The sequence below is a fragment of the Diceros bicornis genome, chromosome 18 (assembly GCF_020826845.1).
Source record: "Diceros bicornis minor isolate mBicDic1 chromosome 18, mDicBic1.mat.cur, whole genome shotgun sequence".
NCBI lineage: Eukaryota > Metazoa > Chordata > Mammalia > Perissodactyla > Rhinocerotidae > Diceros > Diceros bicornis.
Window position 1 is genome coordinate 17,528,048 of NC_080757.1, and position 15,945 is coordinate 17,543,992.

The window sequence follows — 15,945 nt, forward strand, 5'->3', positions numbered from 1 at the left end:
AGAGCCTGTTTTCTTAACCACTAAACTGTGCTTCCTCTCAGCTTCTCTGTTCTAGAAGCATCTCGTCCACTCATCGAAATAACAGATCAATTCATGATCTTTGGTGATCAGAATGTAGTGGCTGAGAGGACACACAACTGTATAAAGGATCTGGAGACATCGTGTAAATGTCCAACATCAGGAGAAAGGGCTTGTAGAACACCATGTGTGGCTGGGAATCTGAATGAGGAGGAGGGATGGGGCATCTTGTGGGGTATCCAAAGTTAGCACATTGTGAGTTGGGCAAGTAAAAAACTGTATGTAACCACCCAAAACTTCCCAGAATTATTTTGTTCATGCTGCTTTATAGCGTGTTTTTTTGTTTTTTTCTTCACTTTTTATCATGGACAATTTTGAGCATATATAAAGTAAACAGAATAGAATTAAAGAATCCCCATGTGCCAATCTCCCATTTTCAGTAGTTGTCAACATTCTGCCATGCATATAACAAAGAGTTTTTGACAGTCAGTAAATTAAATTCTTGAATGGTCTCCCTAATGAACCAGTCTTATTATGGAACTTTACTTCTTTGTGATTGGTTCACTTGGTCATGAGATGGTATTCCTGTTCTAAAGTCTGATATAGCAGAGCTGTGAACATGGAATTATCATAACATAGTTCTTAATGCTTGTTTAGTCTAGTTTCTTAATATGCTAAATAGTATAACTTTTAAGTGACGGTAGGGGGAATATTATTTTCTAATTCTGTAATGGTCACTGAAGGAAAATCTTTATTTTTTAAAAATTCTCTCTCGTTTTCATTTTGAACCAAGGTTATTTTTTCATTTTTCAATTAGCTTTTGTGCCTTTCAGATACATAAACATTTGAAATTGTTTGTAACCCACATTCTTCATCTTTTCTTACAAATGAGCCTCTCTGTTCCCAATTTCATTTTAGTAAAATTTCCAGACTTCCTTTTAAAAGGGAGTCTCTTGATGATTTCAGTTAAAGAGACTTTGGCATATTAGAGATTAATCTGGAAAGAAACTTATGTGACTGATTCAGATTATTTATGGACTTTTGCTTCCTGAAAACCAACAGTATGATTGCCTCACCAGTCAGACTACCCCAGGTGATTTTGGAGACAGTATGTCCGAAGCTAGGCACAGAATTCATCATATCCTTCATATAATGTCATATATATTGTGGAACCAGGAGAGACAGTTATTACCTTCTTAATTATTGATCCTGGATAGTAATTTATCTCCTTATGGTTTCACATTTCTCTATCAGTAACATGGATAATTACTGTTTCCTTATGAGGTCCTACAGTTTATGTATAGCCATCAAATGAAATAATGTATGAAAGCATTTTTCAAACTGTGTACCGTTTTATAACTCTAAAGAGTTTAGTGACTATTTCATATTTCTGTCAGAGGTACTCAGGACATATAGTTCATATCATCTTCCTTCATAAGAAGTTAGCGTGCTAGTGTATTTGTATTTATTTTTCCTCATGGCATCAAGATAGAGTAACTGAGGGTATGGATGTCAGGGATTATACCCATGTTTTATGTGGAAACGAACGACAATGTATTGAGAGGTTTTGACTTATTCAAGTTGCACAGTGTCAGAGATGGAGTTAGGATTCAGATTTCTTAATTTTACTCAGGCCACTTCCCTAAGAATGTACGTTATAGTAGTCCCCCTTATCTGTGATTTTGCTTTCCGTGGCCTCAGTTATGTGGTCCAAAAATATTAAATGAAAAATTCCAGAAATAAATCGTAAGTTTTAAATTGCGTGCTGTTCTGAGTAGCATGATGAAATCATTCACCTGACTTCATCTCATCACATAGGCATTGTATCATCATCACATCATCACAGGAAGAAGAAAGGTGAGTACAGTACAATAAGATATTTTGAGAGAGAGAGACCACATGCACATGACTTTTATTATAGTATATTGTTATAATTGCTTTATTACTAGTTATTGTTGTTAATCTCTTACTGTGCTTAATTTATAAATTAAACTTTATTGTGAGTAGGTGTGTATAGGAAAACACGGTACATATAGAGTTCAGTACTATCTGCAGTTTAAGGCATCCACTAGGGGTCTTGGACTAGCTCCCCTGCAGATAAGGGGGGACTACTGTACCTATACAAGATAACTGATTATTTGCAGGTCTGTTAGACGGTCAGTTTTGGATTTCTAGCACAAATAATATAAATTATAGACAGCATTGAGCTGAACTTGCTGAAACAAGAGAAAACTATGAGCTAAAAGCAGAGGCTTCTAATTTTCTGGAAAGGGGCAAGATACAAATTTGTCATGTCACCTCATGGTTTTCATGTCTCTCTAGGCTTAAGAAAAGTGCTGCTACCGTCAAATCTGGGTATCTGAGTTTTTTCAGAGGAACTTCTTATCCTTCCTCTTTATTAACCAAAGAGCCTGCATGATGCGAGCTGAAAAATAGTGCATTTGAGTGGAACAGAGGAAGCGTGTGCTCTCAGATTGACTGCTGCTTCCTTATCAAAGTGTGTGACTAGGAGAGAGCTACTATTTGTGAGGGGGACAAACCATGGGACAGAGGCTCCTACTAACCTGCAACCAGGCATAAGTTTCAGGGAGAAATCCCCCACATTTAATACAGATTTTTGTGTGTATATTTGCTTTCTCCTCTAGAGAGGATCTATTATTTTCACCAGATTATCTCCAAGGTGTGTTTGCGTTAGTTTGAGAAAGATAGAGATTAAGCATAGGACCTGGAGCTAGCCTGCCCAGGTACATATCTTAGCAATTCCAGCTATTGGCTGTGTAGCCTTGGTCATGGTACTTAACTTATCTAAGCCTTAGTTTTCTCATCTATAAAATTGGGATAATAATTGTGTCTATCTCAGGGTTATTGTGAGAACTGTGCCAGACATATAAGAAGTGCTCAAAAATATTAGCTATCATTAACTGTTGTTGATATTATCTGTAGTCGAATGAAGGCAGGAGAACAAGAATATAAGGCTCCTTACCTTTCACTTCTAGACGAGGGCTGTCTAACTTGCCTGTGGTTCTAGCTTCAGATCTCTAAGAATTCAGGACACTAATGTGACCATTGTGCTATATCACCAGTTTACTGGATGGATGACTCGTCATGTGAGCTTAGTTTCTTGAGAGAAAGCAATGGAGGTGAATAAACCTAGTGCTGAGGGAAAACCGTTAGCAATATCATCATTTATTGATGGGATGCAGGGAACCGTGCACAGACTATGGTGGAATGAATATCTCAGACCCTCAGAGGAATTTATACTTACTTGTGACACAAGAAGGGGATTTGAAGAGGGCTGTGATATGACAGAAGTGGCATTCGTGGTGTGCTCTTCAGACTGTAAGATATAGGATAAGCAGACTGAGAAAAGCAAGAGAAGGGGTGATTTCTCCAAGAAGGCAGATGACAGAGAAAGAGGGATAACCAGGGAGAGCCTCCTCAGTGATTGAAGCTGAGGTTATTGAAATGGGTGCAGGGTTAGAGAGAAGCCAGTGGACTAGATGATGTCAGGGAGAACTTGGTGGTAAATAGTGCAGCAGCAGAGCAGTGCGAAAATGAATCAAGGGAAAAGGCTTTGGAGTTGGACTTTAAGGCAAGTTTGGAAACTTTAGGAGGGGTGGGCTGAAAGCCCAGTTGTCCTGCTATGCCACGTCAGTAACATTTTAGTACTTAATTCCTTCAGATGCGAGGTACTAGGTGAGGGTGGGGGAAATTGAAGCTGGGACAATTGAGGCTGTAAATCTTGCTCCATGTGGTGTTTGTAATTTATTATAAGAACAAATATATAAAACAGAAACACAAGAATAAGTGTAAAATATTATTGGGGATAAACTACAAGAGAGATGGCAAACTACAAGAGAGATGGAGAGTGATTGGAACTGTGAAAGCTCCTTAGCGATTCTTTAGGGGTGAGTGGAGTTTTAGGAAAGGAGTTAGGGTTATGGCATTTTTTGGAAAGGAAGTGGGAGGCCAGCCAGGGAAATGGTAGCTGAGAAGGGTAGCTCTTGGCATGTGGAGCATGCTTCAGGCAGGTCCAAGGAGTGAGGCCAAGAAATTCTGTGGCCTACTATCCACGGAGCTTTTGAGGAATGATCAAAAATCAGGCTTTGCCTGAAACAAATAGGAGTAGTGATAGTTTTTTTTTTTTTTTTAATTTTTATTTATTTATTTTTTCCCCCCAAAGCCCCAGTAGATAGTTGTGTGTCATAGTTGCACAGCCTTCTAGTTGCTGTATGTGGGACACGGCCTCAGCATGGCCGGAGAAGCGGTGCGTCAGTGCGTGCCTGGGATCCGAACCCCGGCCGCCAGCAGCGGAGCGCGCGCACTTAACCGCTAAGCCACGGGGCCGGCCCAATAGTGATAGTTTTGGGGTCAGAGAGAAGTCATTGAGTTTTGGCAGGAAAACAGACCCTTGGATGTCACCTAAATTTGTGTTTTCCTCTCCTCTCCAACATCAGAGATCCTGGCAGGATTGTGTGTGCTCTCAGACTTGCCTGGATTGTTATCACTGGTTCAGGGAAAGGAGAAATCACACTGGGTAGTGTGTTGCCTTCTCTCCTCAGCCCAGAGGTGGACAGGCTTCTTCTGGACTCCTTAGCAGGGGGTACTTCCTCAGGAAACGTACGCTTCTGCTGACTGAACTTTGTTGTGGCTTGATGGTTTAAAAAACTACAACCCACAAACTAAAACAACCCTCTTTTCCTACCACATTTTTTACTCTGCCTTTTTCCTGGTATATTTACCAAGGAAATCGTATCTTCTCTAACCTTTGTTTCTGAAAGAGGCCACAGGTAATATCCAGTTATAAGGGTATCCCTTCTCTATGCAGAAGCTTCAGGAGCATGAATGTGTCCTTACCACATAGTCAGACTTTTGTGTTTACTCTAGAGCAAAAAGAAGCCTCTTCTCAGATCACTGTCCAAATGTCTGTCTCATAAGTGGTGGTTTTGGTTCTGTTCCTCTCGTTTTTTTTGTTGTTGTTGTTGTTTTGGTGAGGAAGATTTGCCCTGAACTAATATCTGTTGCCAGTCTTCCGCTTTTTTGGCTTGAGGAAGGTTAGCCCTGAGCTAACATCTGTGCCAGTCTTCCTCTATTTTGTATGTGGGACACCGCCACAGAGTGGCTGACAAGTGGTGTTTGTCCATGCCCAGGATCTGAACCCGCAAACCGCTGAAGCAGAGTGTGCCAGACTTAACCACTGTGCCATAGGGCTGGCCCCCGTCTCTTTTTTTTTTTTTTAAACATCCAGCCCATCTTGTTCTCCATCCTTCTAAATACATGCACTTAGAACACATGGTACCTCTTTGATTTAAAGATATAAAATACCTTGTAAATGGACCCCACAAAGACTGGGCACATGACTGTTGATGTGGGATGTGTGAGCAGGTTGGAATTGGTTCCAAACAGTTAGGTGCTGAGCTAGATTACATGCTGTTATCTGTTGCCAAAACCATGACTACTTGCCACGTCTCTTTGTCGCTGAGCGCTCGCTGTGTTGGAGGAAGCTGAGGCCCATGGAAAAGACTGAATTTGAAGTTAAGACATGGATTGAGTGTGGGCTTTACTTACTGGCTGTGTGACTTCAGACAGCTTGTAGCAACCCTGCCTGCCTCATAGTGGCGGTGAGGTGTTGTGAGGATTAGAATCAGAGCAAGTGTAGTGGATGTGAAATTGCATTGTGAAGTGTAAGCTCCCTACAGATTTGTTTGTGTGTTTTTGCTTTGTTTTGCTGTCTAAAGTGTAGTTCTTAATAAATAATAAAATTACATTGTTCCAAAATCAAAATACAAAAAAGTATATAAAGAGGAATTTGTTTCCATCTCTGTCACTCTCCGCTCTATCCTTCTCCCTTTTCACATTACCATTTCTATTCATTTCTCTTGTATCTTTTTAGTGTTTTTTAGTGCACCAAACGTAGCATACCTTATACCCTGCCCTGCATCTTGCTCTCACTTCACTTAACAGTATGTCTTGGAGGCATTTCCGTATCAGTTTCCACATCAGTACAGCTTCATTATCTTCTATTGTCTAGATGGACCATAGTTTATTTAACCAGTTCCCTTACTAATGGAACTTGGATTGTTTCCAATCTTTTGCTGTTACAAACAAAATATTGCAGTGAATTAATATATGTACAATGCTTAGAACAGTGCCTGACACATAGTAAGAACTGAATAAGTATTAGCTATTATTGTGAATAAATAAGTACCTATTGTGTGCATGCAAGTATTGTGTGTGTGTGTAGGATGAAGTCCCACAAATGGCATTGCTTAGTGAAAAGGGTAAATGCATTTGAAATTTTTCCAGATATTGCCAAATTCCCTTCCATAGAGGTTGTGTCATTTTGCACATTTGCAACATACTCTATGTATGTAAAATATTAGGGCATGCTTTACACAGTGGGTACCTAACAGAAGTGTTTGACAGATTATCACTACTTAATGATCTATTCAAATTGTGTATGTTCATAATTGGGGACTAGACCGTGCCAAGGCCTTAGTGAGTGATGGGCTTTGCAGTGAGACTATGTTTCTGATGTTTTCTTACCACTCTTCCTACTTTTTTCTCTTATTTGTTTTTTATCGTAATAGCAGAAAAATGTTTATAAGCATAACACCAAAATTAGAAGCCATAAAGGAAAAGGTTGATAAATCTGACTTCATAAAAATAAAAAATTTTAGTAGACTAAAAAACATTATAAACCAAATTAGAAGGGAGATTACATAATAGGAAAGTAATGTTTACAACCATTATAATATATAGATAAATAGTGTGCTATTACTGATCACTGTGAAAAAGGGAAACATACCGGTTAAAAATAGGCAGAGGGCCAGCCCTAGTGGCCTAGTGGTTAAGTTCAGCACACTGCGCTTTGGAGGCCCAGGTTCAGTTCCCAAGCATGGACCTACACCGCTCTGTTAGTGGTCATGCTCTGCTGGCAGCCCACATACTGCAAAAAATAGAGGAAGATTGGCATGGATGTTAGCTCAGGGCAAATCTTCCTCAGCAAAAGAAAACAATAATCATAGGCATAGGTCCCAAACAGGCAGTTTACAAAAGAAAACTGTAAATAGCAAGCAAACAGACACACAAAAAAGTTCAAATTGGACCCAAAAAGAAAGTTGTAATTAGGGCCGACCCCATGGCTTAGCGGTTAAGTGCGCATGCTCCACTACTGGCAGCCCGGGTTTGGATCCTGGGCGCACACCAATGCACTGCTTCTCCGGCCACGCTGAGGCCACGTCCCACATACAGCAACTGGAAGGATGTGCAACTATGACATACAACTATCTACTGGGGCATTGGGGGGAAAAAAAAGGAGGAGCATTGGCAATAGATGTTAGCTCAGAGCCGGTCTTCCTCAGCAAAAAAAAAAAAAGAGGAGGATGGGCATGGATGTTAGCTCAGGGCTGATCTTCACAAAGAAAAAAAAAGTTGTAATTATACATACCAAATATTGATGAGAATAGAAGGAAATTAAATAGATAATTAAGGATATAACAAAGATTTAGTTACAAAAATGTTTATAGCAGTATTGTTTCTAAGCATGAAAAACAATCCAGGTTCCAACAGTCAGGGATTGATTAAATATATTTCGGTTTACTATTACACATTTAGCACTTAAACATTATAATGTAGATAGATGTATTTTTTTTATCAATATGGAAAGAGCAGTATTGGAAAACAGCATGTGTGGTATTTTATAATAAAAGAGTATGTGTGATATCTCATTTTTATTAAACGTATAGAGTCTACATGTAGAAACTTCATCAAAGGATATATGTAAAATCTGAACAGGCCTTATCCCCAGGTAGTGGAATTGTAGGCAGTTTTTAAATTTATATGTCTCCTATTCCTTCTCATCCCCCCCTTCCTCCTCCTGCTCCTCTTCCTTTTCCCTCTCATCTTCCTCCTCTGTGTTTCCAAAGCTTTTTATAATGAGAATGAATTATTTGGGTAATCTTTACAGAGTCAAAAAGCAGTATAACATTTCAGAAATTTGGGGAGGAAATCACCTACCCCATGGTGTAAAATTACCATTTTGTTATTTTTTTCATGTTTTTTCCTTTGTGTACCTGGATTTGTAACATAGTTGTAATTATATAGGATATACCATTTTTATATATTTTACTTTTATCCCTTAAACATTTTCCACGTTGCTGCATCGTCTTCGCAACTTCATTTTAAATGACTAATGTTCTGAGTGGTTTCTCACTATTTATTAGGAAGTTTGAAATATGAGACAAGTGTCAGCGAGGTTTTTGCTTTCCTTTCTAGAAGCCTTTCTTCAATCCTGAGTTAGCACCATCAGGTGAAAGATTGGCAGTGACTTAATGAGGCCCAGGTAGTCTGGCGTCTTTAGGTCCATGCTGCCAAACAGATCCATCAGAGCAGAACAGATAACTTGATTTTGTCACACTTCTTTTTTAATAGCAAAAAATAATTAACCACAATAGTTTGTTAGTGAGGTGAAATACTTCATAGAACAAAGACAGCAAAAAATATAAAATATATCTAATTCATAAATGATAATATATTTGTCACCTTAATCTAGTCTGAGAGGTTTAAATCTTAGATCTCGGGTAGGAATTCAGAAAACTGTTTTGTCAGGTAAAGGTCTTCTTTCCCTTAAACTAACCCATTTGAAACTATTCTGTTTCTCAGTGAATTTAGCCTAACTAGTGTAGAGTTATATCCACAGACACTGTTTTTTCCCTTGATAGATACTACCCTTTCATTTAACAAATACAGAAACATTGCCAGTTTCTTTGAGAGACTGTTCACTTATTTCTTTCTTTCTCATTGCATGTAAACGAGACATTCAAGTTAAAATTTAATTTCACCTTAGTTCCTAAAGCTGATTTTATCTGTTTAGCTATTTGTTTCTCTAAATGTAACTTTGGGATCCCTGGAGCAGATTTTTCTTTTCTTTCCCTTTTTCCTTGAGGAACACCTGTTTCTAATGGCCGGGGTGCTTAAAGGCTAGCAGCTGCAATTTCCTTCAAATCAAAATGGCCAGTTTCATCCCGCCCAAGTGGGTACTTGGCTGCTCCTTTACACAGCACTTACTTGAGTTTCAGACATACTGATCCTAATCTTCTCAAACTCCAAGACACACAGTATCAACAGTTACAGCAGCCACAAGTTCATTATCGACTCAGGGTGCAATTACTTGGCAGCCACCTAGACTGTGGGGTTTTTGTGGGCCCCCAAAGAACTCATATCCTGAAGAGAGAGACTCATCAAGGCAGGTCCTCTTGGCAGGGACACTGAAAGGGTGGATTGAAATTGATAGGAGTTTTAATTTGTGAAGACTTAATCTGATCTGCTTTTGGAACAAGATAGTGTAGATGGACTTATTGTCCATTTTCTCTGGGCATTCTTTGAAGACTCATTTGATTGTGTGATGATAGTATTGTCATAAGGACACAGAACTTTATTACATGAATCTGCCTCTGTCCTTCACCTGCCTCACTGCCCAGAGCTACTCTAAGGATTTATTCAGCTTGCATTATGGTGGGGGAAGGATGACTAATGGCAAATGGTGTAGTGTTTAGTCGTCTGGTCTCCTGTCCTCTGAAAGCTCCTTTGTGGGAACGCAGATGCTCACTTGCTCAGGAAGCACTTAAGATGCAGCCAGAAATGGTACGGTTGGCCCTTCAGCTGACCAAGCTTTGGTTGCTAGATCTTATTGGCAGTAGTGTCGGTGATGGTAAGAGCCAGGTCCTGACTGAGTGCCACGAGCAAAGCCAGGGACTCTGGAGTGTGTGATCAAGACAGAAACCAGAAATGGCGCAGGCCATGGTGTTGATCTGTGCGCTCCTTCCCTGTATGTCCTGTTGAGAAAAGGAGCGCTGGGTCAGGAGGCTGGCGTCAGGGGACAAGGATACAATCCATTACCTGCCTTGGTCAGAGCCCTTGCGCACTTTTCCAGGGCATTTTCTTGTGAGGGTAAATAAACATGCTGTGCCGTGAGTTGTCTTTGACTTCTCACAGAGGTGACGAGAAGAATTGAGCATAGGCAACCTCACCAAAGCAATTGTGATTTCAAGGTAACTGTCCTCTGACACACCATTTAGCTTACAAAATTAGACTTACCATCATGTTGCCTTTTAATTATTTAAATCAGTCTTGCTTTTAGAACAGCAGTTCTCAAAGTGTGGGCTGAAGACCCCTGCAGGTTCCTAGGACTCTTTTAGGGGGTCTGGAGGGTCTTCCCTTCTCCAACAGCGTATCTGTGTGAGACCAGATTTTCTTCATCTACTTCAGCCAGAACAATAGATTGCAACAGATTGAACACAGAAGCAGATACAAGAATTTAGTATCTTCTGCGAAGCCAGACATTAAATTGTAAAGCAGTGCCACTTGTCTAACTAAAATTTATTTTATTTTGGAGAATAGAATTATTTTTTCCTAAAAATATATTATTTATATTCATGTTTTTTAATTCTTATTTTTAAATGAATTGATATTTTTAACTTTCTGTTTTAATTTCTAATACAGTAAATATCAGTAGGTATAATCCACATAAACAACTTTTTGGGGTCCTCAATAATTTTAAGAGTGTACAGGCTTGGTCTTGGGGCCAAGAAGTTTGAGAACTGCTGCCCTAGAGGACCACCGTGGGAGAAATACCTCCATCTTCTTTCTTTCTCTTGGTCCTGTGTCGTGGGAAATGAAATAGCACTGACCTAGATTTGCACAAACACTTGGAGAGAAAAATGGCTCAAGTGTCTAGCATATAGCAGGTGCCAGCTATGTAAGAAGGTGATGGTGATGATGTTGATGATGATGGTGATGATGATGGTGATGGTGATGATGATGATTGCTGTTTCCTGTCAGACCTTGAATGTGTATGTACATGCAGTGCCCTGTGTAGATACACATTTTTGTGCCCTGTGCTCTCTCCCTGGCCCATTCTTGTTTTAAATACACACACTTTAGTCTCTCGCTTTAATTTTGCTCTTTAAATTAACAATAGTTCAGGTGAAGCGTTTTTCCCCCTGTTGAAGTTTGTTGGAAGTATGTTCCTGAAGGGGAATTTGTGTTGTCCTAGTAGAGACAGGAAGAGGCAGGTTTCTAGGATGAATACCTCATGACACTTTTTCTCAGCTGAGCTTGCAACCTGGGTTTTAGTACAGCTGTGCCTCTCTACAGTCCTGCCCCCTGGAGAGATCCATAACCCCGGGGCCTAACTGAGGGAGAGCGGTCGAGCAGCTGTCTCAGTCCTCCAGTTCTGCCTGATGCTCATCACAGATTTCCTCCTAGGAAAGCACAGACTGTGTTATCATTTGACTCACACAGTATCATCTGCAAATAAGTGACAGCCTGGGAATGACGACATGGCCCCATCACAGATTCCCCTAGCCGTTAAGCTGGTTGCTGTAGGAATTTATGATAGAGAGGAAGGAAGGAAAACAGCCAGTAGTGCTGAGAAGGTGGCTGGGGTAAGAAGGGAACTGATGTGCTTGCCCTTCTGACCCTAGAGATTAATCCCCTAGGTGTGGCTGTATGAACAAGAAGCGTTTCCAACTACCCTTCTGGGGTCATCCACTCACCTTCAGCGAGGCAGCCTTGGCAGTGGAACAGCACAGGATCTGGTAACAGCCTTAGGTCCAAGGCATGACCTGGGCATATCACTTAGTTCCTCTGAGCCCCAGTTTTCTAATTGGTAAAAATATAGCCATGCCTGTCCTGTCTGCTTCGCAGAATTTCTAATAAAACTTAGATTAAGTGAGAGTGTAGATGGGAAAGCTGAAAAACATGGACAAATATTAGTTTTGTAAAAGGCTTCTCTAGAGTGCTCGTTTCCCCTTGCCCTCTAGACTCATGAGGCTTCTGTTCTTTTCTCCAGGTTACCTGACCATGACAGATGAGTGGTTCTCTGAATATGTCTACGAAGTGGTGGTGGACAGGAAGCATGTCCCGGAAGAGGTGCTAGCTGTGTTAGAGCAGGAACCCATTGTCCTGCCAGCCTGGGACCCCATGGGGGCTTTGGCCGAGTGATACTGCCTCCAGCTCTTTCCTCCTCCCTTGGGACCCGAAGTAGCTGCAAAGGACAGATCCAGGGACTGAAGCCAAAGTTACACAGGTGACTGTGTGTTCCCACGGGACACAGTCAGACTCTTGGACTTCTCCTCCAGGAACCTCTTCGGGGACATGTGCTTTATGCTGAAACAAAATATTCTTTTAAAAAAGGGAAAGATCAGGTCACACTATCTCTACTCTCCTCATCTCCAACAGCTCAGGATCTCTTAGCATTTTATCAGATGTAATTGTTTGTCTTACTCTGTCAAAAAGGTTTGGTTCAGTGTCTGTTTTAATAAGACAGTAGAGGATGAGCAATTGAGGTGTGTGGAGAGAAAACAGGTCTAATGCTCCTTGTTCGTAGAGTAGGGGGAGGGTTACCCTAAGATTTGAGCTCTTAAAACCGCGTGCTGCCCGACAGTATCACTGGCCTTCCTAGATGGCAGTCACTGAATGGAATTTTTTCAAGGTAATTTCATGTGTCTCTGATAGCCCAGGAATGGGAGGTTGATCAAGTCTGACATGATTCCTTCCTATTGCTCTAAACTGTGGGGGAGCACAGCCCTTCTTGAGTCAGGGGTAAGCAGAGGCCTAGAGAAAGGTGGGTGAGAGAGCAACCAAACCTTATCGTGATCTGAATTATGATCATTAGGGGGAGCTCTAGCCAAATGGTTTAACTTCTGCCTCTGGAATTGGGAGTTGGATGGGCAGGAGAAGGTGATATCCATTCTTTCTGACAACTAGATGGTGCTGAGAAGCTTTTGAATAAAACTCTTTGCTAAATGAGAGTAAGCTGGCTTATTTGATCTAAGAAGTGTTTCTTAATTTAGCTACAAGGGACAGCAACCAGGTGACTCATGTTCTTCAAAGTGGAAAACCGGCAAGATGGGCCAGGGCTTCCCTGCTTAGCTTCTTCCTGAGATACATAATCCTTCCCAGCCTCTGCTGATCCTCACTGGCTTCTGCAGAGGTTCCCAAGCACCATATTTAAGAGGGCTTGTGCCTCTGCCACTTAACCATTCTCTCCCAGATCCAGGGTCCCTACAAGGGGGGGGGATGTGAAGCTCTGCTCGGTCCAGCCTTAGAATGGGCTGGAAAATATGTGTTTTACTGAGACTGGGCCTCCCTGTCTCTGAAAACACATCGGTACAGCACCCTAATTAACATTTCCATCAGTGCCTGAACCCCTACCTTTCTGGCTCTCCAAGAATCTTCTCAGTCCTAGCAGGGGATATTTTCTGTCACAGCACTTTCCAAGATAACATTAGATAAAGGCTCAGGTTTTAATCACAGTGTTTACTAGTAATCCTGTTCCAGCAGGATAAATAAATCCATTTCTAGACACATCATGGTGAAACCCCAGAACAGATCTTAAAAGCATCCAGGAAGAAAAGACAGGTTACCTCCAAAGAAAAGACAATAGGATTGACAGCTAACTTCTCATGAGGAACTGTATATGCCTGAAGACAGTGAAGTATATCTTGAAAGTGCTCAGAGAAATGAACCTAGAATTCTATACTCAGTGAAACTGTCTTTCAAAAACAAGAGTGAAGTAAAAGACATTTTCAGTCAAAAACTGTTGCCCAAACAGAAAGATAGTGATCCAGTATGGAAGGTCTGAAATGCAACAAAGAATGTAGATCAGAGAAAGTGACAAATACATGTATCAGTAAACAAAAAGTGACTGTGGGTAGTCTTGTAGGGTTCAAAAAAAGAGAAAAACCAAAATACATGAAAATGGATAATTAGGGAGGGAAGTGATTGGAAAAAGTCCTCATGTCATTCCAGAAGAAGAAAAATATATTGATTAACTTTAGACTTTGATATGTTAGTTATATGTGCTACAAATTTCTAGACTAACTACTAAAAGATAAAACAGAGGATGTAGTTTCCAAGCAAGAATATAATCAATCTATAAAAAGATAGGGGAGAGAAAGAAAACACAGGACAAATAGAGTGTCCAAAATAAGATAGTAGAAATAAATTGAAGTGTGTCTATTGTATGGGTTAAATGTTCCAGAAAAAAAGACAAATTGTCAAACTGGATTTTTAAAAGAAATTCAGCCGTAGGTTGATTACAAGTGACATCAGTAATCTAGGATATAACAAAGGATAGAAGAGCTTTATCAGGCAGATACTAACCAAAATAAATCTGGTGTAGTTGTACTAATAATGGGCAAAATTAGGACCATTCTGAATAACCAAACAGACTAATTCCAAGGTATGTTATTCATAGCCTCCCTGGAGTTGTACAACACAGTGGCCCTGGAAATAGGCTTTAAAATAAAAAGTATTACTAGAGATAGTCACTACATAATTATATGTGTACTTGATTCTCCAGAAAAATATAAAGATTCTAAATTAGTCCACAACTAATATAACCTCAACATACATAAAACAAAAACTGACGACTAAATGGAAAAATAAGTAATTTAGTATCATAATGGAAGATTTGAACACAGTTCTCAATTATTGATAGATCAAGCAACCAAAAAATCAAGTGAGTAGATAAAAGATTTAAGCATTTAGTAAATTTGGTATAATGGACGTCTGTGGAACACTGCGTCTAACAACCACCTTCTTTCTGAGCACACATGGAACTTTTTCAAAAATTGACCACATACTGGGCAGTAGAGTCAACCTCAACAAATTTCAAAGGATTGTTGTCATGCAGACCACACTCAAACCACAGTGCAGTTAAGTTAGAAACCAAAATTAAAAGATAACTAGAAGACCCCTATATGTTTGGAATTAACTCATAGGTCCAAGAAAAAATCATAAAGGAAATTTAACCTGAACAATAATAAAAATACTACATATCAAGATGAGAGATATAGCTAAAACACATAAATTTTATAGCATTAAAAGTTTATTAGAATGTAAGAAAGTCTAAAAATTGAGCTAAGCATCTGTATCAAGAAATTAAGAGCAGCAAAATAAACCTAAAGAAAGTAGAGAGAAGTAAAAAAGATGTGCAGAAATTAAACATAGGATCAACAAAGCCACAAGTTCTTAAAAAAAAAAATGAAGCAGATTAACAGATCTTTGGCAAGATCAATCCAAAAAAATGCACACACACAGAAAGAGGAATACTTTTATAGATGCTGCAGATATTGGAAAAGTAAAAGATACTCTTAACTTTGTCAAAAGTGACAGTAAAGGGATTTGTTTAGAAGGCAAATCCACGAGCTCGGGAAGACCATGAGAGGAGAAACAATAAGCTGGAAAACAGAGGCGTTGAACGGTTTAGCAGAGCCAAAAAAGTTGAATCCCAGCGCCAGCAGTGGAGACAGCCAGGGCAAACCAGTTTACGTTGTGTAATCCCCAAACAGCTCAGATATGGGAACATCAGATGGCATTACTCTGGGAATTGGGAGTGAGAGGAGGGTTACCAAAGGGTTGAATGCCTGTTAGGTCCCCTCCCTACTTTGGGCAGCTAGGTGACTGTCCCTCCCCAGCTCAGCAGCCGATTCAAGATTTCTTGTGGTGCGGAGATCACGAACAGAGAGTGAAAGTACCACAGCGAGTTAAGTGAGCATTTGCATTTTGAATGTTCTCAGCCGTGTTGGGCTCCTAGAACCCTAGTGCCCAGGAGTTTGGAAGTCTTCTCGGGAATCTTGATTAGCCCAAGAAGAAGCAAAGAACTTTTATGGCATAAAGAATTATTTTATGAGTCTGGCATAACCCTGACAAGGGTAGTAAAAGAAAAAATTACATGTAAATCTCACCCATACATACAGATGCGAAAGTCCTAAACCAAATATTATAAACCAAGTCCAGGATACATAAAAAAGAGAATCTTCATAACCAAATATTCAACAAAAACTTTTTCAAATAAAAATAAAATAGGATCTAGTGAGGAGAGATGAATGGTGGAAATGGGCTGAAGATTTAACCAGA

General features: G+C 40.0%; 1 protein-coding gene across 2 annotated transcripts in view; it reads left to right on the top strand.

Moving 5' to 3' along the window:
• Nucleotides 1-12,833, top strand: part of BLMH (bleomycin hydrolase) — a 46,514-nt gene extending 33,681 nt beyond the window's left edge. The window contains exons 12-13 of one of the 2 annotated variants that reach the window (XM_058560171.1): nt 1,837-1,875; nt 11,873-12,833. In XM_058560171.1, the coding sequence (XP_058416154.1) occupies nt 1,837-1,875; nt 11,873-12,024 (191 nt within the window). In that variant the 3' untranslated portion in view covers nt 12,025-12,833. The remainder of the gene's footprint in view (nt 1-1,836; nt 1,876-11,872) is intronic. The other variant, XM_058560172.1, reaches the window with a different exon arrangement.
• The last annotated feature ends 3,112 nt before the right edge of the window (nt 12,834-15,945 follow it).